This window comes from Dipodomys merriami, unplaced genomic scaffold (assembly GCF_024711535.1).
Source record: "Dipodomys merriami isolate MVZ:Mamm:240054 unplaced genomic scaffold, mDipMer1.0.p SCAF_625, whole genome shotgun sequence".
In the NCBI taxonomy this organism is placed as follows: domain Eukaryota; kingdom Metazoa; phylum Chordata; class Mammalia; order Rodentia; family Heteromyidae; genus Dipodomys; species Dipodomys merriami.
In genome coordinates this window covers 576,157-602,678 of record NW_027206208.1, presented here as the reverse complement: position 1 = coordinate 602,678, position 26,522 = coordinate 576,157, and the positions used below count along the sequence as shown (strand labels likewise).

General features: G+C 38.3%; 1 protein-coding gene across 1 annotated transcript in view; it reads left to right on the top strand.

Annotated features, from left to right (window-relative positions):
• LOC138815131 (cyclic AMP-dependent transcription factor ATF-6 alpha-like) overlaps positions 1 to 26,522 on the top strand; it is a 142,644-nt gene that overhangs the window by 20,688 nt on the left and 95,434 nt on the right. Inside the window, exons 4-8 of the mRNA XM_070004390.1 lie at positions 832 to 963; positions 6,095 to 6,208; positions 7,392 to 7,491; positions 12,641 to 12,708; positions 15,358 to 15,472. Of these exons, the coding sequence (XP_069860491.1) occupies positions 832 to 963; positions 6,095 to 6,208; positions 7,392 to 7,491; positions 12,641 to 12,708; positions 15,358 to 15,472 (529 nt within the window). The remainder of the gene's footprint in view (positions 1 to 831; positions 964 to 6,094; positions 6,209 to 7,391; positions 7,492 to 12,640; positions 12,709 to 15,357; positions 15,473 to 26,522) is intronic.

The following is a 26,522-nucleotide window of genomic DNA, read 5'->3' as shown; positions in this document are numbered from 1 at the left end:
TGATAGCCTGCCTCCTGTAATTGTGACAGGCTAATAATGAATTTGAATGTTGAAAGAAAATAATTCCTATTTCATTTGAATAGTTAAACATATCAATTTTCAGTATCTAGGAATCTGAATATAAATATTTTAATAAGTATATTGTATACTTTTTATATATGTGTTAGTCATCTTTCTGTTACTATACTAGATACTGAGATAAATTAACTTAAAAAGAGGAATGATTTACCTTGGCTCATGATTTAAGAGGTTTCAGTCATGTTGTGCAGAACATCATCATGGAAGCATAGAGACCTGTTACTTCATGGTGGGTGGAAAGTGTGAGAGGAAGAGAAGGGGTGGGAGTCCCCAAATCCCCTTCATAGACATGGCTCAGTGACCTAACATCCTTGTACTAGGTCATCCTACTTGGTTCTATCTCCTGAAGCTTTTGCTACCTCCCAGTAGTACCACAGGCAGGGATGGGGTAGTGGGGCGGGGGGAGGGGCCAAGCTTTCTACATACAGCCTTTGGAGGATGTTTAAAAGTCAAACTTATGTAATTTATGTAATGTAAGTATAAGGTTTTAAAAGCATGTGGTATACTGCTTTTGTCTAAACATTGTAACAAGGTACTTTCTAAGTTTATAAAAATTCTTTTCAAAATTGCTTTTGATGTATACAGGTTATCAGACTTAAAGTATTTATACACATTTGCTTCTATGCCTGGTATTTTTGGTATATGTATGAATTGACAAAGAAAGGAAGTCTGATTTGTTTTAGGGCTACATGTAGCCTGGATACATGTGATTTTTGTCTCAACAGTTGCTTCATTTTTTTTTTTTTCTTTCAGCATGCTAGAACAGGATTCTAGAAGGATGAAACCTAGTGTCAACCCTGCAAATCAAAGGAGGCATCTTTTAGGATTTTCTTCTAAAGAATCACAAGACACATCAGATGGTATCATCCAGAAAAGCAGCTACAGGTTGGATGGCATATTGGTCATACTGACTTAATGAAACAAACAGAATTCTATGTAATTGTCAGCTTTACAGCTAAATTGTTGATATATAGTTTTGCCTATTGCAACACATGCATTATTGAGGCCATTAATAAATTTTATTTTTGAGATTAACATTAAAGTAAATTTACTTTTGAAATGTTTTTCAGTTTTAGAATTCTTGTTGAGATGTGATCATGAAAGTCTTAGTTTTTGTGCATTAATATACACACATATTGAAACATAAAGCATCTTTAGCTATTTCAGTAATTTTATCTATCATTTGTATTTACATTTATCTAAAACTTATTAGTGGAAAATTTGTGGCTAGATATGATATAGTGGGATAATATGGTTAAATCTATAGTCATTAGGTAAGATTATTTGTACTGATTTGTTGTGTTTTTTTTTTCTTCTGGATTCCTTTCTTAAAATAACTTAAAAACTGACTTGTTAAATTTCCATTTTACTTGTTGATAGTAAAATAGATAGGATAATACAGCTCTTATATTGTGCTAACTAGAAGAAAGTACTCTTTTTTTTTTTGGTCGGTCATGGGGCTTGAACTCTGGGCTTGGGTGTAATCTCTCAGCTCTTCAGCTCAAGGCGAGCACGCTACCGCTTGAGCCATAGTGCCACTTCCTAGAAGAAAGTAATAGTGGGCATTTTTGAAAAACTTTTCTCTGAGGAACCATATAAATTGTCTAAGCCTTGAATGTGTGATCATCCTACCCCAGCTTGCTTGCATTAATTAATGCAGGCTTTATTAGTTCTTTGAAGGTTTGATAAAATTCAGAAGTGAAACTATGACTATCTAATCCTGGTTTTTCTTCTTTGAGGAGAATTTTTCCCTCCGAGTGATACTGGAGTTTGAACTCCAGTCTTCACTGTTTGCTAGGCAGGTGCTCTTAACTTCGGAGCCATATCTCTAGCCTTCTGTTTTGCTGGTTACATTTGAGATAGGGCTAGCCTCATGATGGCAATTCACCTATGTCTAATTTCCTAACAGTTTATCTATGTTAGTAACTAGGGTGACAGGTGTATACCTCTACACCCAGTTCTTCATCGAAAAGATGTCTCATGAACTCCCCGCCCCCCCTCCCCCCTTGCTGGCCTCAACAATCTTCCTCTCAACAATCTCAGCCTTCTGGCATGAGCCATACTTTTAAGAGGAAAACGTAGTACTAGTAGGACAACAAGCATAAATCAGGAATGCCTTAGATAAACAGGGAAGCACTGTCACTTTCCTCATAAGGAACCAGTAATGATCTGCAAGGTTACGAGACTGGGTTAATGTGGGTATGATTATCTCCAGATTGTATGTTGGCTTAGACTTTTCCTTTCCTTTCTTCTTCAACTCTATGCCTAGTCACTGTCCTCATATTTTTCCTATCAAGCATTTTTTCTTTTTCCTCAAAATATTTTTGGCTATTTAGAACAAAGCCAGTCAGCATAGGAATAGAGAAAGCATTATTAGAGTTAATCCATGGAAAAAAATCACATGTCAGGAATATGTTTTCAAAGGCAGTTTGGAATTTTTCTGATGGACTGTTGTGTTTGTATTTTTGTAAGTATACAGGCATGCTTTGTTGTTGTTGTTGATGCTGGTTCTGGGCCTGGGCACTGTACTTGTACCATTTGAGCCATACCTCTACTTTTGGCTTTTTGATAGTTAATTGGAGATTAGATTCTCACAGACTTTCCTGCCTATGCTGACTTTGAATAGCAATCCTCACATGTCAGCCTCCTGAGTAGCTAGTATTACAAGTGTGAGACACCAGTACCCAGCTTATAGCCATGGTGTTTAATCTGACCTCATTCTATGTGCACGGTTATTAACTTGTTATTACCAACATCTCTGTTATTCCAAGCAAGTCTGTTAATCCTAAGAGCCAAATAAGAGAACATGGAGAATGTTCCTAGCACAATTTGCAGGGAAGAATGTTCTATATATTTTCAGTTATTGCTTCTTTTTCCTTGTGTGGGGCGCATACACAGAAGTTTTTTACTTTTTCTCTGAAGTTAATTTTCCATTCTGCCAAAATTCTTTGTGTCAAGGGAGCTAGTGGGTTTTTTGTTGGTCATGGGGCTTGAACTCAGTGCTTGAGCACTGTCTCTGAGCTCTTTTTCCTCAAGACTAACACTCTACCACTTTGAACTACAATGCCATTTACGGTTTTCTTACGGTTAATTGGAGATAAAGAGTCTCACTGGAACTTTTCAGCCCAGGATGGCTTGGAACTGTGATCCTCAGATCTCAGCCTCCTGAGTAGCTGGGATTATTGGCATGAGCCACCTGCACCCAGTGGAGCCAGTGCTTTTATTTTTATTTATTTTTTGTCGGTCATGGGGCTTGAACTCTGGGCCTGGGTTCTGTCCCCTCGGCTCTTCAGCTCAAGACAAGCACTCTACCACTTGAGCCACAGCACCACTTCTGAGCCAGTGCTCTGAGTGTCACCAAATTCAATGTAAACTTCTCTCTTCATTTTTCTTGACCTCTCCTCAGCATGAGACTGTGTGGGTCATTTTTCTCTGGAAGACTTTTCTTTTTGTTGTTATATTTTTAGGATTCCTTCTTTTTTTTTTCGGGCTGCTATTTCATTGTGCTTCCTTCCTTCCTTCCTTTCTTCCTTCCACTCCCTCCCTCCCCTCCTTCCCTCCCTCCCTCCTTTCCTTCCTTTCTTTCTTCCTTTTTCCCTCCCTACTTCCCTCCCTCTGTCTCTCCCTCCCTCCTTTCTTTTTTTCCTTTCTTTTTATGGTGTAAGAGATATGATCTGTGGTTTTGTGCATGGCAACTAATCCCTTTACTACTGAGCTTGTTTTTTTTTTTTTTTAAATAAGCTTTTTATTGTGAAAATACCGTACAGAGGGGTTACAATTACATGAGCAAGGTAATGAATACATTTCTTATCAAGCTTTGTTGCCTCCTCCTTTGTTTTCCCCCTACCATTTCTGCCCTCCCATTTCTACCACTTCCACGACTATACTCCCCCCGCCCCCCGTCAAAGTTGTAAAGTTCGTTTTTTGACATAGCATCTTGTACATCGCATTGTTGCAATGGGTTCACCTGTATCCCTATTTAAACAATTTGTTTTTTTCCCTTGAGTTCGTTTTGAGGCAAAGTTTTGTTGTGTAGCTTGTTAGCCATGAACATGGATAGCTCCTTGAGATGCCTCAGACTCTCAAGTATTAGAATTATAGATTTGCACTACCAAGCTTGATCATAGTCTTTTTTTTTTTTTTTTTTTTGTAGGCTACTTTTCTTGTTTAAATCTCAAGCGGAACTTTTTTTGTTCTCATTCTGCCTAAATAGTATTAAAAACAGAATCTATATTTGTATATCCTGATGATTTTTAAATTTCATTTTTTTCATTTTTTTTCTGGTCGTGGGGCCTGAACTCTGGGCCTGGGCGCTGTCCCTCAGCTCTTCAGCTCAAGGCTAGCACTCTACCACTTGAGCCTGAGTCCCACTTCCGGCTTTTTCTGCTTATGTGGTGCTGAGGAATCGAACCCAAGGCCTCATGCATGCAAGGCAAGTGCTCTACTACTGAGCGACCTTCCCAGCCCCTGATGATTTTTAAATTTATGGTTCTGGTCCATACTTCTATTCTTAGTCCTCAGACTTATGAATCTAATAGTCCTTTTGACTTCCCTATTTAAGGATTTCAAAGTTAGCATGTGTGCAGTGGAACTCTTTTGCTATCCTTATTTTAACTCTCAACTAGTTTTCTACAACAACCTTCCTCATTTCTTGTACTTGAGTTAGAAGCCTGGGAACGTGTAGTCTTCCTGTGTGTTCAGGAAATAATATAGGCTTGTGGCTAGCAACATTCACAGCGGAAGACTTGTTAGAAAATTTTTCTTTAAGCAAGTACAATTTATTTATCCAAAATTAGCCTTGAATTGGTCCACTTTTCTCCAGCTCCCCTGCTCCTGATCTAGTCCATATAGTTCGTTCTTACTTGGATTTTTCCAGTCCTCTCCTGATTGCTCTCTGGCCTCCATCAAATCTATTTTGGTGCATTGTCAAGGGTATACATGTAAATTAAAATATTTCACCCTAAACCACTTTTGCTTTCTTATTACATTTAGCAATTCTAGCTTTGTATGCCCGCTTTTCTTGTACTTGTTCACAACTCCTCATTGGTCTTTTACGTTTCTTAGGTGTGCCTTTCCCCCTCCTTCTTGGCTTAAATACGTTTGCCTTAGTTTCTATGTAGATGTTTTCTCCTTATCATTTAAATCTTGACTTTAATACCATCTTCTCAGACCATATATCTAAAATAGATACTGTGTTGTTTTGTTTGCTTCTTTCATAGCACTTAACAGTTTGGATTTATGTGCTTTTTTTTTTTTTTTTTTTCTGCCTTGGCCCATCTTACTTGTTAGAACTTTGAAGGTGGAAATCTTGTTTCTTGGTTCCCTGTTAGATTCCTAGTACCTAGTAGGGTACTGGCCATGGAGTTGTTATTTAGCAACTGTATACATATATGGTGGTACTGAGGTTTGAACATACTTTATACTTACTAGGTAGGTGCTATGTCATTTGAGCCATGCCTCTAACACTTTTTGTGCTGATTTTTTTTTTTTTTTGTCGGTGGTGGGACTTGAACTCTGGGTGTGGGTGCTGTCCCTGCGCTCTTCAGCTCAAGGTGAGCACTCTACCACTTGAGCCACAGTGCCACTTCCGGTTTTCTGGTGGTTTATTGGAGATAAGAGTCTCACAGACTTTCATGCCCAGGCTGGCTTTGAACCTCAATACTTAGATCTCAGCCTCTTGAATAGCTAGCATTACAGGCGTGAGCCACTGGCTATTGTTCTGATTATTTTTGAGACAGAGTTTGGTTTTTGCTGAGCTGACCTGGATGGCAGGCCTCCTGTTTATGTTTCTAGTTATGGCTGGGCTGACAGGTACATGCCACCACATACATTTTTTTTTCTGTTGCAATAGCATCTTGCAAACTTTTTACCCAGGCCGGTCTCAAATCACAGTCCTTTTCATCTGTTATCTGAGAAGCTAGGATTATAGAGATAAGATTAGAATTGAGTTTCTTACAGTAAACTTTCTAGGAACTTAATATGCAAAGAAGTAAAATTTTGTCTATATGTGTTTCAGTTATGATCATTCTGTTTCAAATGACAAAGCCCTAATGGTGCTCACTGAAGAACCACTACTTTATATTCCTCCACCTCCTTGTCAGCCCCTGATTAACACAACAGAATCTCTCAGGTGAGTGCTGTGGGTGGTTGCAGAAAGGTGGTTGGGCCCCATGATTAATTTGAAACTCAAAAAGTATCTGTTTAGATTTACTGAGAAACTCTGAATTATTAATTGTATAACTATAGGGATATCAGTTTTGTCTAGTTTCCCTACCAACCTGATAGAGATTGTGATGTCTATTTCATATGTGCTGGTATTCTTAAATAAGTCTTTTTTGAGAACTACAGAATGAAATTGGTGTTAAAATTCAGGATAAGTGCTCGGCTGGTGGGTGGTAACATCACAGCCAAGACTTTTTCTCCAGATAGGAAGATAGTAACTTGAGGATATGTTGTCTGGACACCCCTATTATTACATCCTACCTTATTAGTTTTTCATTTGAATTTTTTCCAGTGCCTTTTGAGTCCATTTTTGAACCTCAAAACTTGCCTCATTTTTGTGTGTGTGTGTGTGTGTGTGTGTGTGTGTGTGTGTGTGTGTGTATGTGTGTGTATGTGTGATAAGCAGTAATTAAAGTTAACTAAGCATAGCCTAACATCTAACAAATTCTTTAGAAAGTAAGCAAAATAAAAGTTATATTCAACTAATCTTTTAAATTTCCACTGTTGAAAACTTAAAGTATTTTTCCCTCAGCCAGTTGGGTTCACCATTTTCCTCCTCTCAAGACAGCATATTTTCAAAAGCCGTAATATATCCATTTGTTGTTAGAGGTCCTATGAGATAAGTTTTGTCCAGTGTTCCTGATGTTTGTATATTCATAGCTTAAGTGCAGAAACAGGAAAAACTATATTTGTGGAAAAGCATTTGCATCTAGTCTTTAGCACTTATTTGCTACTATGGTTTTCTTTGAATTTTTAACTTCTGATTGAGGAGATTTATATATAAAAGTGCATATCCTAATAAAAACAACTTAATCTTTGTCTTAGCTTTTTTTTTTTTTTAAGTTTTAGCACGAATTTATTTGAGTATAAGAGAGTTAAAGTATGGAGAAACAGAAAAAGAAAAATTCCTGTGCCCTATGCAGGATGTGGGAGATTCTTGTCTTAGCTTCTTCAAACTAGAAAGCAATATTGCATAATCAAGTTCTTGAATACTCTTTGGAACCTACAGAATGATAAAACTCATTTCCAACCAAGGGATAAGACATTTATTTCTGTGAAATAGTGAATTAATTAATTAAACTGTTTTATAGATTGAATCATGAACTTCGAGGCTGGGTTCATAGACATGAAGTGGAAAGGACCAAGTCCAGAAGAATGACGAATAATCAACAGAAAACTCGTATTCTTCAGGTTTGTTTCTGCTTGCCTTTGAAGAATGGCTGGCATGGCTGTTGGGAGGCTTTCCCTAGGGGCATTGCTTTTCTTCCCTGGAAGACTTGAGAAGCTTCAGTTTGCACTTGCACTGCCTCCTGCTGCTTTTTATTGCAGCTGTCCTTGTCAATGGAGCCCTCCTTCAAGTTCATGGCATTTGGTTTAGGTTTCATAGCACCAGCATTTCATGTTTAGACATGGTGCTGCTTCTGATTCTCTTTTAAATTTGATTCAAGCCAGGAGTTCATATGTATGGGTATCTATCAAATATTTGCTGTACACATGGTATAATAAGTAATACTGTTTATCTCCTCCCAAAGCTTTGCAAAAAGAGAATGTTGAAACATGAGACAGCTTGAAAATGAAGGTGTATCATCTGTGGTGGGCTTTGGTGGACATGTCCTACTATGGATTAATGACTGTACTGAGAAATTTTCAGTGGAACTTTTGTATTAATGTTGCTTGCTTCAGAGTACCATGTATAGTCATCCCATCATTTGTTAGAAATTTTGTTACTGTTCATGAAGTACTAGCTTAGCATCTAGCACACTGTGATTTCCCAGTGAACATTACCTATGGCAGTGATAATGAGCCAGGCACTGCTCCAGACTCTGGGAGTGTAGTAGTGAATATGGTAAATTCTCTGCCTTCAGCAGCTTACATTCTAGTGGGAGAGTTAGATAGTAAGCAACTAAATACATACATAAACTCAAAATTAGAGATAAAGTAAATAAGTACACTCATACACTCCCAATTAGAGATAAAGTGCATCCATACACTCAAATACATAATAAACTCAAATTTAGAGATTTCTCTAAAGACAAATTCAGAGCTTTCTCTAAAGCAAGGGAAAAGGTTAGAATCTAAATTGAGAAATGAGTTGTTATTTTAGATTAAGTCTCTAAAGAAGTCTTTTTGAAGAAATTCCACCTTAGTGAGGTATTGTCAAAGGTAATTAATGCTGGCTATTATAACTCTCCATACTCTCTAAGCTCTCCATAGCTGAATGGAAAAAAATCTTGTCCTTACACACATAATATCTAACATAGCCCTGTGTAGAATGTTTTTCCTGGGATTAGTGCCTAAAGATCCATGTTTCTTCTTCTGTTTCTTCTACCGTGTAGTCCCAGCAACTTGAAAGCTTTCACTTTTGACTTTGAATTTTGGAGAGGAGAGAACATGGAAGACCATGCAAAGTATTTTAGGGATCAGGTGTGAACTTCTACCATTGTTTGGTTGGCTAAAACCGTCACTTTGCTTATTAGTCTATTTCAGACTGGGAACATGTAGTTTTTATGTGTGTACTTAAGAAATAAAAGTGGTTTGGTGAGAACATTGCTTTTGTCTTAGATAGTAACAACAAACAATGTCAAGATTTAGCGCAAAATCTAGTAAAAAATCTTCCAGAGGCTGAATGTAGTGACTGAGGAGAATAGAACACAATGAGTCTGAGAGTCTGCAAACTTCCTAGGCTGTGGGGAAAACTTTAAATTTCATCCTAGGCATAAAGAGACACTACTGAAATGTTTGAGCAGGGAAGTGACTTGATCTGATTTATATTTTCAAAATGCCATTCTAGTGTTACACAAAATAGACTGTGATGTGGGGAGGGCAATTTCATGTATGAGTGGAAGTAAGGAAGCTAGTTTAGATGCATTTCAATAGTCTAGGTGAGATATCTTTGGGGCTCATACTAGTATGGTAGATGGAAAGATGGAGGAAGCACTTGGGTACCAAATGTGTCAAAAGAGACAGTTAGAAATAGTTGCTATAGAAAGGAATTAATGAATGATTATACCTCTGCTTTAAGTACTGGAAGGGTAGTGATTCAATTTACTGAGAGCAAGACTGGGGAAGGAGGTGTTAGAGATTGAGTCAGGAATTTTAGTTATGTCAGATTTGATATGAATATTGGACACTCAAGTGGAGAGGTCTAGTGGACAATCAATATGCAGAAAATTTAGGAGAGAGGTCAAAATGAGAAGTTTAACTAGAGAAGAAAGAAAAGTGAATAAAGAACTGAGTCCTGAGCCAAATCCAACATTAGAGGCTGAAAGAGAAAGAACCAATGCTAGGAAGAAAAGTGACTCCAGTAAGATAGGAGAAAATGTAGGATGTTGGTACTCCAAACCCCAAGCAAAGAGATTTTTATAAAAAGAAAGCTTCATTGTCATAGAGGCCAAGAAGTCTTAAAATCAGGGCTGAAAAATACCATTGAAATTGACCACTGGAACTTGTTGGAGACTGACACTGCTTTCATTGTAGTTATGATGACAAAGCCTAACAGTAGTGGACTCAAGGATGTAATATGAGAAAGTGGAGAAAATTATTTTAGGGAATTCCCACAAATAAGAATAGAGAATGGACTAGCTATAGGAATCAACAAAAAGTTTTTTTATTTTTGGGTGGTAAAGATTTTTACCTGGTTTACATATTTATAAACTAATAGAAACATGTTAGTTATTTATTTAGGGACTAGTTAGAAACAGCATGTGATATGTTTGGTTGTTTTTTTTTTTTTTTTTTTTTTGGTTGGTCGTGGAGCTTGAACTCTGGGCCTAGGTGCTGTCCCTGCGCTCTTCAGCTCAAGGCAAGCGCTCTACAGCTTCAGCCACAGTGCCACTTCCATCATGTGATATGTTCAAAAGCATATTAAAGCTAGGTGCTGGTGGCTCACATCTGTAATCCTAGCTACTCAGGAGGCTGAGATCTGAGGATTGTAGTTCAAAGCCAGCCCAGGCAGGAAAGCTTGTGAGACTCTCCCATTAAAGTCCAGAAATCTGGAAGTGGCACTGTGGCTCAAGTGGTAGAGCACTTGCCTTGAGCTGAAGTGCTGAGGGACAGTGCCCAGGACCAGAGTTCAAGCCCCAGGACTGACAAGAAAAAAAAAAAAAAGCACATTAAGTTGAGCATGGTGGCACATGCCTGTAATCCAAGTACTTGGGAGACTGAGCTACATAGAAAGTTTCAGGGCAATTGACTGTAGTGAGACCAATTCTACAAACAAACAAACAAAAAGGGTATCAAGAGACATGGGCCTTTTACTATATGGAGCTGTTTTTACTTATAAAATAGAATAATTGGGCCAGGTGGATACCTGGCTCATTTCTATAATCCTAGCTGCTCAGGAGGCTGAGACCCTGATTGTAGTTGGAAGCCAGTCCAGGCAGATAAATCTGAAAGATTCTTACCTCCAGTTAATCAGGAAAAAACTATAAGTGGAGGTACGGCTCAAGTAGTAGAACACCCACCTTGATTGGAGAAAGCTAGAGAAGCACAGGCTGCACATTCAAGCCCCACTATTGGTACTCCTTCACACACACACACCCTCAAAAAAAAAAAAGTAGGTAGAGAGGTATGGGTAAATTCAAGCTCTGATAATCATATGCTATGATTATCTATGATGTGATTTTTCTGGGCCTCTCCATGACCTTTTATTTATCTACTAGAACAACTTTATTGGTGGTTTGTACTCCTGGAACCGGTCTGCAGTCACAATGGCCTGTGCATTTTGCAGTCCCACTAAGGCATGGAAAGCAGCATGTGGTACTGCAAAAACTCTTTGTCTTCCACGTAATGTGTCAGTTGCCACCATGACCAGAGGAATAATAGACTCTCCTTCCTTATGCTTTTTAAATCTGGACCAAATGTATCATGCTGGCAGAGCTTAAATTATATGCAGAGCCCTGGTAATAAAAGAGTATGGTTATATAGTTCTCAGGCTCCCATCTTTTGCTATAGAGGGGAAGAGCACAGGTGAAAGGAACAGACTACTGGAAGGAGATCATTCCATACAGCTGCTCTAATGCTTGTTATGAAAATGCTTCTTATGAAAAATTAGACTGAAATTCTTGGCCTACATGAGTTTTCTTCTTGTTTCTATTGGGCCTACCTTTAGAAATAATTTCTTTCCTATTCACTGGATATTTACCCTGGAAGGGGTATTATTTAATCTTGAAGGAATTCTAGTAAAAGGAAAATAATTTTATTTTAATTTCAAGTCTTTCTTCATATAGAGAAGGTTTGTATAGGCTAAAGTCTCTTGTTCTTCTATTCTGGGTACATATCTCTGTAGGGAGCTTAGATAATTGTCAGAAATGTAGGAATCTCAGTGGCTACTGAATAAAGGAATGACAAGGATGAATGTGTTTTTGTCCAAGTTAAAGAAGTTCTTGGCAAGTTAAGGGAAGGAGAAGCCTCATTCTGCTTACGCTGTGACAATTACCAAGTTTGTAAAAATTCTCTTGGCTCTCTTTCTTGTGTAGAGAGCCTGTAACTTTACTTTGCCACCTTTCTTTCATTTCTGCCTTCTTTTTCCTCCATGTAACCTCTTTCAGATGTAACAAGATTCAAAAGTTTAAAAAAATCTTATGGAAATTTGGCAAACTTTTTAAAAATTTATCTTAAGTTGTAGTCTTTTATAAACTCACTTTCTTCCTAAACTGTGAATTTAGGAAAAGGCAAAATAGTGAAAACATGATACTGGATATTGATGAATATTGCATTGAATCTTTGTATTACTTTGGGCGGTATTGCCATTTTCACAATATTAGGATGAAAGCAACTTGATCATTAGTAACGTTAATATTGTAAGATGTGTAGTATTTCCTGTCATTTTGTTGTTTTTGTGGTGAGTACTTGCTGCTTTTCTGTTCCTGCTTTGCTAATGTACTCTTCTAGTAGGGTTTATTCTTTCCTGTATAAGAAATAACATTTAAAATACAAGGCATAGAGGGAAAGTAAAAGGGTAAAATAATTTTTACCATGAAAACATTAAGCAGTAGAAAACTAGCATGACCTATGATCCCATTTACTGGACAGGATCATAGGAGGATCATGGTCAAGGCCAGCCCCACACAAAAATGTGGGAAAAAATGACATTATTATATCATTACATAAAGTAGACTTCCAAAGGATATTACAAGAGACAAAGAAGGAAATGTCATATTGCTAAAAGGACCATATAATAAAAAAAGACATACCAATTTTAAATATATAGGCTCTTAATAACAAAGCTTTAAAATAAAAGTATGAAATTTAATAAAGTATAAATATAGAATGACTCAGTTTAGGAAAATCTTTGTATAATTTCACTAAGTGATGTCAAACTTCTTCATTTTCTTTCCAGGGTGCTCTGGAACAGGGCTCAAATTCTCAGCTAATGGCTGTTCAATACACAGAAACCACTAGTATCAGGTAAGAGCATGGAAGTTCTTGCCAGGATATTTAAAGTAGCTTTTATTTTAGTAAAGTTGAATTTCATACTTACTTCTATACCTTAAATTTGTTCTTACCTATAACTTTTTTTTTTAACATTAGGATTTTTTGGCCTATATTATTATTTCATTTATTTATTTTTGGTGGTCATGGGGCTTGAACTCTGGGCCTGAGCACTGTCCCTCAGCTCTTCAGCTCAAGGCCAGCGCTCTACCACTTGAGCTACAGCGCCACTTCCTCACCTATAACTTTTTTATGTTAGCTCCTATATTACTTCTGAGTAGTTGGAGAAAAGCCAGATAACTTCAAGATCACCCAAATTCCTTACATACACATTCAGTTAGAATGTTATTTAGTCATAATTTTGTTGAATATCTTCAGCACACATAGTTCTTTTATCTTTGAGTTGCATCTATTTCATAAGCTGAAGGGAGGGAAATGTTGTTTGTGATTGTTCTGTGCTAGGTGTCTTCCTGGGTGTTTTCTTTAAATCCATAGGATTATTAGAAGTGTTCTTTTTGTGTGTAATTTTCAGTCGTAGAATTAAATGGTAGAGTCAGAATTCCTAGCTGTTTGTTTTAAAATTCATTTTGCAACAATGAGATGTACAAGTCGTTATGTCAAAAAATGAACTTTACAAATTTGGCAGGGGGTGGGGAGATGGGAAGGGGAAACAAAGGAGGAGGCAACAATGCTTGATAAGAAATGTACTCATTACCTTGTCCATGTAATTGTAACCCCTCTGTACGGTATTTTCACAATAAATTTTTTTTTAAAAAATGAAAAAAAATTCATTTTTTCATTATACAATGCTACTTAAGATTTTGAAAGATTCAAAAGAGAAAGTTGTACTTAAAAGTTTAAAGTGTTTTCACTAAGACATAACTAACTAAAAGGAAATATAATGTAAGAGGTAATACAGCATCATGTAAGAGGCTAGCTCTAGAACTAGACAGAGGTCAGATTACTAACTTCCTGTTGCTTGCTCTGTGGTTCAAGCAGATTAATGTAATTAGAGTTTAAGTTAGCTAGAGTACTGGCTGTATAGAGTTAATGTAATGATGTAATTAAAGTTAATGTCATTTGACATTCATTTCGTGTTCTCACAAATAGTGATTATGTTATAATATTGACAACTGTATAGTTGAAGTCAAAGTAAAGAGTCTGAGGTTCCACCTGTAGCTCTGCCACAGATTTATAGTTTACTTCCTACTTAATATTAATATTTACTGGGGATGTACTATGTGTCAGACAGTGTATCTGGGATAAATATGTATGTCTAGTAAAAATATAATTTGAAAGTGGTTTTGTTTTATTTATTTGTTTGAAGCACATATATTCCAGGCAGGCTTACAATTCAGTGTAGCCAAGGCACTTATCAGCCTCTGAAGTACTGGGGTTACATGTATGTACCATAATGTCTAGCTTAACACTGATCTTATTAGTCAAGAATTTCTGGGGCTGGGAAGGTGGCTCAGTGGTAGAGTGCTTGCCTTGCATGCATGAGGCCCTGAGTTTGGTTCCTCAGTACCACATAAGCAGAAAAAAGCCGGAAGTGGCTCAAGTGATAGAGCGCTGGCCTTAAGCTGAAGAGCTGAGGGACAGCACCCAAGCCCCACAACTGACCAAAAAAAAAAAAAAAAGAAGAAGAATTTCTGGGACTCCTTTTTGGGCTTCTTTCTGAATGGAGAGTCTCACTACTTTCCTTTCATAGCTTTCCTTCCCTTTCAAATAAACAACATTCTCTGTTACCTTAGAGAAAACAACAACAAAAACTCCTGCTAAATGGCAATGAATAGCATGTTAGCAATCATGACTTTAAAATCTGGATATTTTATTATCCTGTTGGAATGAAGTAATTCAAACATATTTGTACATTAATAATTCTGTGCATCAGAATTCACTCAGTTGCTAAGTATTTGTTTTAACATGTATCAGTATTTTAGCACATGATTATTTTAGCACATAGTATTTCCTATTTTTTCATTTAAAATATATTTAATAAATGTATACTTACACACACACTTTTTTTGTGTGTGCTATACTAGGGCTTGAATTCAGCCTAGACACTGTTTCTTAGTTCCTTTGCTCAAGACTAGTGCTCTACCACTTAAGCAATAATTCCACTTTTGGCTTTTTGGTGGTAAATTAGAGATAAGAGTCTCATGGACTTTTCTGCCCTGGTTGGCTTCAACCTGTGATCCTTAGACCTTAGCCTCCTGAGAAGTAGGGTGATAGACATGAGCCATTGGTACCTGGCTGATGATAATGTAGTATATATTTCAAAAAAAGCTTAGTGGTAGAATACTTGTCTAGCATGGAGAAGACCCTGGGCTTTATTCCTCATTCCACAATAAATAAATAAATGAAAAGAGGTAAATCTTTAAGGATATTAGTATGCTCATTTCAAGCACTATACATTATATTGGGTATATAAAAATATCTCATACATACAGATTTTATGTGTCATGAAGTAATTTTAAGAGTTTAAAGATTATTTCCAAAATTCTAGTAATATTTTGTTTGAAAGCAATTCTTACAGTACATGTGTAGCCTTGGCCTGGGAAGCATTTTGGGAAGACCTCAAACGTCTAGCATATTAATAATGTTATTTTTCTCTAAATTTAGTAGGAACTCGGGGAATGAGCTACAAGTGTATTATGCTTCACCCAGAAGTTATCAAGACTTCTTTGAAGCCATTCGCAGGAGGGGAGACACTTTTTATGTTGTATCATTTCGCAGGGTAAGTTCATTTTGAAAGCATAAACCAAGTATTTTTGAGTGGCTGCTATGTAGAAAATGGTGGGTTGAGTGTTGTGAAAGTTGAAGAGATAGAAAGCAGTATTAAATTACATGAGCAAGAGAACTAAGTATTGTGAATTTGAGTTCTTGGGCATTTGGTGAAGTTGAGCATGGAACTGATGTCACATTATGTGTTCATAATTGATGATAATGATTTTTATTTCCTGTTCTTCATCTTCCCTATAGCCATATACCTAAAATGTATTAGTTACTTTGTGTGGTTATGATGAAATGCCTGACAAACAGGGGAAGAAGAATTTTTGTTGTTGTTTTGCTCATGGTTTCAGAGGGTTCCATCCATCATGGCTAGATCCCTTACTTCTGGGTCAGTGGTGGGGCAGAACATAATGGTGATAGGAGCACGTGGCAGGGGCTACCTCCCTCAGCACATAGGAACTAGAGAGCAATACAGGAACCTGGAGCCAGGTATAACCTTCAAAGGTCTACCATCTGCTCCCTCCGGCTAGACTCTGCTTCCCAAAGTTTCTATAAATTCCCAAGTGTTCAACACTTTCCATATTCAAACTATACATAAAGGAAAAGTAAAGCCCCAAATTTTCTATTTAGGCACTGAAAATCAATTGCCATTTGGTTATTGGGAAGTAGATTTATGAAATGTAGACTTACGATGAATTATGGGCTGTTTCATATATATCACTTGTGGAATGTTTATATTCCTTAGATTCCTGTGCCTCTTTCCTCTCTTCTTCATAAAATGTTTACCTCCATTAGTGAATAATGTATTTGATCCTGTTAAGAAGGTTTTACAAATTGGGCCTATACTCATGCAGTACTCATGTTTTGTTATTCATGGCTAGCACTCTACTACTTGAGACACACCTCACTTCCAGTGTTTTGTTGGTTAAGTGGAGATCCCAGCTACTCAGGAGACTGAGATCTGAGTATCACAGTTCATAGCCAGCCTGGGCAGCGAAGTCTGTGAGACTCTTATCTCCAGTTAACCACCAGAAAACCAGAAGTGGTACTATGGCTCAAAGTGGTAGAGCACTAGCCTTGAGCAAAAGAGACAGTCTCCAGGTCCTGAATTCAAGCCCTAAAACAAACAACAACAATAATAATCTCAAGGACTTTCCTGCCAGGGAGGCTTTAAATCTCAATATTCAAATATCAGCCTTCTAAGTAGTTAGGATTATAAGGAGGAACCACTTGGTGCCCAGGTATTTTTTTTTTTTTAATGAAGAAGATGAACTGTATTTTTTGTATGTGTACAATGCTGTTTCTCATTAATTTACTGTAAAAAAAAGCTGTTGGAAAATTATTGATACTCTCACCCTTTGATGGTTAGACAGTCTATTGAGACTATCTTTCACATTCTGTTTGAGTCTTATTTCCTAATATATCACTAGCATAATTTTTTGGCATTGTGTATCAAAAAGTTACATTGGAATTAGATAACAGCAATTAGTAGAAAACATCCTTTTTATTTATTTTTCTTGTTTTAACAATATAGCAAAGGAAATTAATTTTGTTGCAAACTTTAAACTGTAAACTTTATCACAAGACAGGAATGTAGTTCTTAGATACCTAGATTATTCTTTTTGCCATGGTAAAGTGAAACTACCTGAAGTAATGAATTACATCATGCTTGGTCTTTTCTTCTATCTTTCAGTGTAGAATAATTTCCTAACAATTTCATCCAAAAAGCATGTGACATGACTTTTTGTTCGGGACAATATAGACTTTTCTTCCACTTACTAATTTCAATGACAGAAATTATTACATTGGAAATTAAGAAGTATTTCTGCTTAGCATAAGCCAGAACAAAACAAAGCATATTTTAAAAAATAAGTGGATATGTATTTTACAAAATATCTTAATAGCTAAGAAGTACAAGTAGGCATTGACTATTCAGTGTACTATTACTTAATAAATGAACTGTCCTGAATTTAGATTATCTTACCTGCCACAATCCCATACCTTTAATCTCATTACATCTGAGCAATTGACATTACTTTCTCTAAAGCAGAGACACTCTTGGGTAACTACTGAGTTCCTGCTATAGGTCAGAAAGAATGTATATGATCCCAGAAGTCTTGACAAAGGCTCAAAAGATTTTCTGTTCTTTTAACTTTTCTTCAAAAAATGTTACGTTCAGCATGTCTTTTTGTTGAATTCCAGGTGTTCATAACTTAATTTCTCATAGTTACATCATTATGAGTTTGAGGTGAGTGATGAAAAATAACTTTCCTCAAACTTTCAGGTCACTGTGAACATGTTATTCTAATACATGAATAAGAAAAAAAATCTAAGTTTGGTGTTTGCTTTTTCTTAATGTGTCTGTTGTATAGTGTCTGTAGTATAGTCTACTTTAGGAAGGAAGAGGGCAATTGATGAATATCAAAATGAATTCAATAACATGAGACAGAAACAAATACTCAGGAAAGCTAAAAGTTAGATTATAATGTGCTTCCAGAGAGAAAAAAAAATGAGAAGATGGAGAAGTATATTAAGTTATAATTTTGCTGAACATTGAAATATCATCCTTAGATACTTCTTTTTTAGTAATATCTACAGAAAAGATTAAAAAAAAATCTTAGTGGGGCTTTTTGTATTTAGGACAGGTTCTCAGCTGGGTGCTGGTAGTTCATATCTGTAATCTTAGCAACTTAGGAGGCTGAGATATAGAGGATTGTGTTTTGAAGCCAGTCTAAGCAGAAAAGCCTTTGAGATTTCCATCTCCAAAATAGCCAGCAGAAAAGCTGAGTGGGAAGCATGGCTCAGCTGGTAGAGTACCTGCTGAGCAAGCAGGCTGAGTAAGTATATGACCCAAAGTTCAAACCCTGTTCTGGCATAAAAAGTAAAGTAAGATTTTTTTAGTCAGGAATGGTGGTGTATTCCTGTAACTCTAGCACTTTAGAAGCTGAATTTGAGGCCAGCCTGTGGTATATAGCAAGAACCTGACCCAAAAAAAGAAAATGTTGAGGATGTTGATCAATGGTAGAGCTGTTAGCAGTTATATGCGTGACCTTGTATTCATTCCCAGCATGGTACATAAAAGATAATCAGAACTAGATTCTCTTTAACTTAGTGGGTTATAAATGTCAGTTTGTAATATCTCTACTCACTTGGGTTTTCTTTTTCAAATAAGGGGCATGCTTATTTGGGGAATAATTTTATTTCTTTTTTGTTTTCTGTTTTCTGTACCTGTCTCTCCAATCAAAAGTGAACACTTTAAAGTATTTCATCTCTTTCAAATACATTTTGTGTAAGAGGAGTGCCTGCTTCTGAGATGTTCCCTCCTCCCTCAAGAATTTAGTGTTCTAGCTATAGGACCATATTTGGGTGTCATTCTGTGATTGCTTATAAAACATTTATGAGCATATACTACTTATGGATATGAAAAAAGAGTACCTCTTTTTTTTATCGTCAATGTGATGTACAGACTTGTTACCCTCATTTTTCTCTTACTTTCTCTCTTCCCATCCCTCACCAAGTTGTACAAATCATTTCCAACATGTTGTGTTGTGTACATTGCTGTTGTATTGGTTTTCCCATTGTGCTTTGTTCAGCATTCTGTTGTTCCCCCTCAAGAGTACCTCTTTTTTTAAAATTAATTAATTAATTAATTAATTTTATTTTATTTGTGAACATACTATGCAGAGGGGTTACAATTACATGGGCAGGATAATGCGTACATTTCTTACCAAGCATTGCAGCCTCCTCCTTTTGTTTACCCTTCACGTCCCTTCCCAGCCTCCCCCCTCCCCCCCAATCCCAATCCTTCTTCCCCCCCATTACCCACCCCCCCCCCCCACACCGACGTTGTAAAGCTCGTTTTGGACATGACAACTTGTACTTCTCATTGTTGCAACAGGTCCACCTGTATCCTTAAACAACTGGTTTTTCCCCATCTCCTCCTCAAGTTATACTGACATCAAATATAGTGAAAGCAGGGGTTATACTGTGGGGGAGGGACATACAAAGCAACAAAGAGATAATCTTATAAATGCGTTAGAAACACATGCATGAAAGAAAAAAAAACATTAAAATACATATCTAAGGGTTCATTTTCCTGACATCACATTATCTGACCTTTTCCGCTTGACTCATGCATATACTAGATATTGCAAATAAGGGAAACCATGGGACCTATGTTTCTTTGGGCCTGGCTTACTTCACTTAATATAATTTTTTCCAAGTTTTTCCATTTCCTAACAAATGGGGCAATGTCATTCTTTCTGATGGAGGCATAGAATTCCATTGTGTATATATACCACATTTTCTTGATCCATTCATCTACTGAGGGGCATCTGGGTTGGTTCCATATCTTAGCTATGGTAAATAATGCTGCAATAAACATTGTTGTGCTGGTAGCTTTAGTGTGGTCTTGTTTGTAAACATTTGGGTAAATGCCCAAAAGTGGGATTGCTGGGTCATAGGGGAGTTCTATGTGAAGTCTTTTGAGGAACCTCCATACTGCTTTCAAGAGTACCTCTTAAGCAATAAACTTGCTTTAAGTTTCATGGGAATTGAAGAAGCACAGGAAACTGGCACGGCAATCAAGTTGTCTGTGTTTGTGCTTTATAGGCTGGAATGTACACTGCTTTTTACAGAGCATTGAAATAAGTTGTTGAGATTCCTGCTTAACAGCAGATGCAGTGATTTTACTTTAGTCTTTTTCACACATTGCTGAATCAACTTCCCCAAATGCTATGTCATTATCTTACTCATTTGTAACCAGGGATAATAAGGTTGGTTTCATTTAAATGTGTTCTCTTGCTTTGTAAGCCAACATGTTCCTGCAGAAGGATGAGTCTTGGGCCACACTTGTGAAAAAAGAAATTCTTCTTCTATTGGTCCTTAATCGTTTGAACTGAAAGACTCATTTTCCTATCTTTATTATTAGCCTCTTAAAGATAGCAAGTATCATATGCTTTTTTTTTTTTTTTTTTTTTTATCTTCACCTCTTTTACTCAGCACGAAGCCTCCTATCAGGGCTTGTTGAGCAGAATCCTTTCAGGTATATTTTACTGAGAGAAATCACAGTAGTGATAGAAGCTCATTCTTTTTTATGATTATTTCAAGGTTCCCCCCACACTTTGTTCTGCTTAAATAAATTGTGAATGTTTTACTGCCAAAAAGCAACATAAGCAGTGCTGAATCTTACGAAAGTTTAGTTAGCAACAGTCACTTGTTTGCCCATTTAAAGTTGTTCTAGCCAGAAATACAACAGCAGCTTTACCTTTTGTCTCTGATTCTAAGCTTTAGAACTAAAGGAATCACCTCAGTGAAAACTTTAACAGCTTTCTATGTCAATAAGGTAGAATTTAAAGGTATTCTTCCTCCCTCCTTCTCTCTACTTCCTTTTTTCCTTCCTTCCTTTCACTGTATTGGTTTTGCATTCAGTGTCTCTTGTTTGCTAGACAGGCTCTCTTACTGCTAAGTCATGCCTCCAGTCCTGTTCTTCATGGTTTGTTTATTTATTTATTTATTTACTGTGAAAATACCATACAGAAGGTTTACAATTACATGGGCAAGGTAATGAGTACATTTCTTATCAAGCATTGTTCTTATCAATTCTTATCAAGCCTCTTCCTTTGTTTCCGCTTCCCATCCCTTCCCACCTCCCCCCCTCCCCCCCCCCACCACACAACAAAGTAGTAAAGTTTGTTTTTCGACATAACATCTTGTACATCTCATTGTTGCAGTGGGTACACCTGTATCGCTATTTAAACAATTTGTTTTTTCCCTTCCCCTCCCCAAATTATACCAACATCAAATACAGTGAAAACAGGGGTTATACCGTGGGGGAGGGACATACAAAGCAACAAAGAAATATCTTATAAATATGTTAGAAACAATAGCAAGAAAGAAAAAACATTTGCAACCTTATCTTGGGGTTCATTTTGCCTAACATCAACTTATCACACCGTTTCTGCTTGTCTCAGACATATACTAGTTATTGCAAATAAGGGATACCATGGGATCTATGTTTCTTTGGGCCTGGCTTACTTCACTTAATGTAATTTTTTCCAAGTCTTTCCATTTCCTAACAAATGGGGCAATATCATTCTTTCTGATGGAGGCAATAGAATTCCATTATGAAGGTATACTTCATGGTTTATTTTAAGGATAAGGTCTCTCTCTCTCTCCACTTGCTGGTGCCTGAACCATGACCTATGTACTTTAGGTGTCTTGTAGTTTCTGGGATTATATAGGGCTACTAAATCCAGCCTTCTTCTATGTAGATGGAGTCTCATAAACTTTTCTGGAGCTATGATTCTCCTTACCAGCCTCTCAAGAAGGTAAGGTTACAAGCAGAAGCCAATGGTGCCCAGGTCTCATTTTTAAAAATACTTGGAGCCGGTGCTAGTGGTTCATGCTTGTAATCCTAGCTACTCAGGAATCTGAGATCTGTGAATCATGGTTCAAAGTCAGCCCAGGCAGGAAAGTCTGTGAGACTCTCATCCCCACTATACCACCAGAAATGGCTCTGTGGCTTACATGGTAGAGTGCTAGCCTTGAGCCAAAGAGCTCAGGGACAGGACCTAGACTCAGAATTCATGCCCCACGATTGACCCCCCCCCAAAAAAAAAAATTGGTAGAAGTATTTTGCAATTGATTGTTAGAACATTCTGCTTTTTTTTCCCTTTTTTGGAGAAGGGATAGAATCTAGTATCAAGAAAACTTGATACTAGAAATTTTGACAAATGTTGGAAATGCTTTGATTGTTGTACAAAGTTTAACTGATTAGGCTGTTTGCTCAAAGTGTTTGCCAAAGTTTATTCCCACAGATAGCCATAAAAAGTTTTATAAAGTAATAATAGTTTCTTAGTGAAGGCCTAATATGCAAAGCAATGGCATATTTCATATATGTACACACACATACAGTTTTTTTTTTTGTCGCATCGTGGGGCCTGAACTCTGGGCCCGGGTGCTGTCCCTCAGCTCTTCAGCTCAAGGCTAGCGCTCTACCACTTGAGCCACAGTGCCACTTCTGGCTTCTTTCTTTTTGCTTATGTGGTGCTGAGGATGAGGAATCGAACCCAGAGCCTAATGCATGCAAGGCAAGTGCTCTACCACTGAGCCACCTTCCCAGCCCACACACATATAGTTTTTAAAATTATCTTTAAGTAGTTGTAAATATGTCAGTTTATGAGTACAGTGCATCTTGATCAATGTCACCCCTTCTATCATTTTCCCCTAGCTCTCCCAAATCCACCTGCCACATTTTTTCTTAGAAATTTAAGTTTACATTACACATATCTAAATCATATGAAAGTAATTTATATATAAGTGTGATCACATACAGAAAACTATTGCATATATATTTTTATGTATGTCCAAACAGTCTTCAAGGGGTGGAGGAATTTTCTTAGTAATGAAAGGAAATATTGTTCAGTTTATAACATGTGCTTCAGAAGACACAGTTACTTCTTTTGTTTTTGAGACTTTATCATTTGAGCAAACACATGGATTTTGGAGTTTGGCCACTTTCTTGTGTTCAATTTCATGACCTTTCAGCCAGATTCTAGCCAGAAAAAATGAGAATAAATGAGTTTGGAAAGATACTTGCTTTTTTTTTTTTTTTTTTTTTTTTTGAGTTTTATCTCAGAAGAGGGACTTTAAAAAAACCTTAACAAACTCTCCTTTTTAGAAGGCTTGTTTTTTTCTTGTTAGTTTTTAACTTTCTTTAAAATACATTCCCATTTAGCTCTGAATACATTATAAAAAATAGAGCAGAAGCCAGGTGCTGGTGGCTCACATCTGTAATCCTAGCTACTCAGGAGGCTGAGATCTAAGGATCATGGTTCAAAACCAGCCCAGGCAAGAATGTCCCTGAGATTCTTGTCCCCAATAAGCCACCAGAAAACTGGAAGTGGTGCTGTGGCTCAAGTTGTAGAGGTGCTCACCTTGAACTGAAGAGCTGAGAGACAGCACCCAGGCCCAGAGTTCAAGCCCTATGATCGACCAAAAAAACAAAAACAAAAACAAAAAGCAGAGTTGTCTGATATCCACTTAATAATCTATGTTTATTTAATTGTACTATCAGCAACTATGTCTCTTTTCTTATTTCATTTCACTGTACACATTGACACATTTAATATATACCAAGTTTATCATTCACAAAACTCTTTCCCATACATAATGTCATTGATTCTTTACATATAATCATGTAATTATTCCTAGTTCTATGTTACACATGAAAAACAGGCAAAGAGAGGCTAAGTAGCTGAACAACAAAAACTAGCATTAGAACCAGGGCAAAGGGCAGGCTCAATAATGTATCCTGTAATTCCAGAATTAGAGGCTAAGGCAGAAAATTGTTAATTCAAGGTCAGCTATGTAAAAAGACCTTGTCTTATAAAACCAAAACCAAATTACTCTAAAACTAAACATATTTTGTTGTGAAATCTACTAGATGGTTTTAGTGGAGCTATAGATTACTTCACTATTTTTTGTTGGCTAAAATTGCCTGGTTATGTGTCTGTGTATGAAGATGTAATCCACTGAGAGTTGTTAAAAAAAAAAGGGGAGGAGGGACAGGGAATAGAAAGGGTAATAAGGAGGGGGGACCAAGATGGCGACGGGGAAGTAGGGAAACGGCACAGCTCTCTCCAACCAAAGAGTTCAAGTTCCAACGCTTAATCTCCCCAAGAGACCGACAACAACAAAAAGACGAACACTCAGAAAAACCAGAGGCGGAGAATAACAAAAAAAGAAAGAGAGGAAAAGAAGAATTTCAGAACAGAGAAAAGCGAAGACCCCTCCCCCGACCTTTACTGGCCGCGCCAAGCCGCCGGCCAGCCGGCCCGGCGGGGGCTGCCAGAGCCCCAGAGACACAGGGGGCCGCTTGCAGATCACCAGGTACCGGTTTGCAGAACAGCGGATCGCCAGGAACAGAGAAACCTACCAGCTGGGAGTCTCCACGAGGATCCCACCCCCACCCCTCACTCTCCACCCAAGCAGAGAGGCTCCATCCCGCCAAAGCCGCTTGGCACCAGCAGTGCGACAAAGGGACCTGTTGGCAGACCACCCGCCCGATCGCGATTGCAACGACAGAGCGGGGCCGCTCGGGCCCCAGAGGCACCGCGAAGAAGCTGCCTGAGCGTGGACACTTTTGACCCGACAGCTTCAACAGAGGCGGAGACAGAAAAGAATCACACAGAGAAGAATCACACAGAAAAGAATCACACACAACCGCCCAACCCAGCCCGCAACCACCCCAACTGAACTCGGATTGCAACAACAACTGACGACCTACACCACACAGAAACAACCAGCTCCAGGGTGAGTACCCCACAGGGGAAGTGTATCCCTCAAGGGAGACCAGAGCTGGAGGGAATCCCCAGACCCTGACCTAGACTCCCTACCCCAACACCCGGACCACAGGACCCACTAAAACTGGGAACTGTTTGAGAGCTCCACCAGCCCATGGAGCACACTCAGCTGGCCAGGCTAGAGCAAGAGCGCCCCTGGAAGGGAGCTTAAATGCCCAAGCCAGGAACAGCGCCCCTGGGTCAAGACTACCAACAGTAGAAGAAATTTGAACTGTGTCCCCCAGGCTGTATAACCTAGGTGTATACACATCAGCACAGGCCTAGCAGTGTGCTCCAGGCTGCATAACCTAGGTGGTATACACATCAGCACAGGCCTAATGAGCACGCTCCAGGCTGGGGCCGGAACCAGGCCCGGGGATCCGGCGCCTGAACAACACAACCAACTCCTCCCAACTGAAGTAAAAAGCTGAGCATACGCCTCAACAGAGGGGAGAAAACCAGGAAACAACACTCCCCGGGAAGCACGCCTGTGACAACAAAAGACCTGGAGGCCCAGGACAAGAGAAGCCCAAACCCCACCAAAACTCCACCCATATACCCTAGGCTGGGAATTGGGCAACACAGGCTGCCAGCACCTGATAGTAAGCAGGAGCTCAGACTGTTAAGGCGGCTCAGCAATAGAGTGATAGTCTTGGATGTATGAGGCCCTGGATCTGATTCCTCAGCATCACAAAAGCAAAAAGGGTCAGAAGTGGTGCTGTGGCTCAAATGGTAGGGTGCCAGCCTTGAGCTGAAGAGCTGAGGGACAGCACCCAAAAGTAGAGTTCAAGCCCACAACCAGCCCCAAACAAACAAAAACACATCAGGAGCCCATAGCAGACTCCAGTATTTGGGAGAGTGCATCCAGAGCATCTATTCTTCACAAGCGCACCCGTAGGAGCAAACACTAGTAGTCTAGGCTGCTCAACCCTTCCAAAGGCGGGAACTGCCAGCAATCTATAGCAGAGAGCTGAGAATCCTAAGTAAGTCAGAATAGCAGCTGGAAATAGGCTCCCAACAGAACCCAGATCAGGCACAGACTCTCTCTACCAATACAGAATCAGCAACCAAGCAAAGACAGACACACCAAAACAAAATTGAAGAGCAGTCTCCTGAACCTCCATGCGAAAATCACAGAGAAAAATCACAAGGTTTGCCACCACCCAGGACAGCAAGCTCACCTCAAAAGCCAGCAGCCACGCAGGGGAGAGCCCCAATGGGAGCAAAGCAGGAATGGAAGACAAAAGCTACATCCATGGGTTGCTGGAGGCAATGACTCAAGAAATAAAGCGAGAAATTGATCAGAAATTGAAAGAGCACAAGGATGAACTATCCAAAGAGATACAGGGTATCAAACAAGAGATGCATGCAAAAATAGAAGCTGCACAAACCTCAGTAAGAAGTGAGATAAACGCCAAATTAGAGGTAATGCATACCTCATTGAGAGGTGAGATCAGTACTCTGAGAACCAACATTGAATCCATAAAGGGATCCATTTCCTCCATGCAATCCACAATAGAAGCCACTGTCAACAGAGTGAATGAAATGGAAGGTAGAGTGTCAGATACAGAAGACAGAATACACCAACTGGACCAAAAAGTGACAGATATGGAAAAATCACTCAAATTAAACCAAAGGGAAATTCAAGAGCAAGCAGAAAATGCTAAAAAATTTAACCTTCGCATAATCGGAGTGGACGAAGGTGAGGAA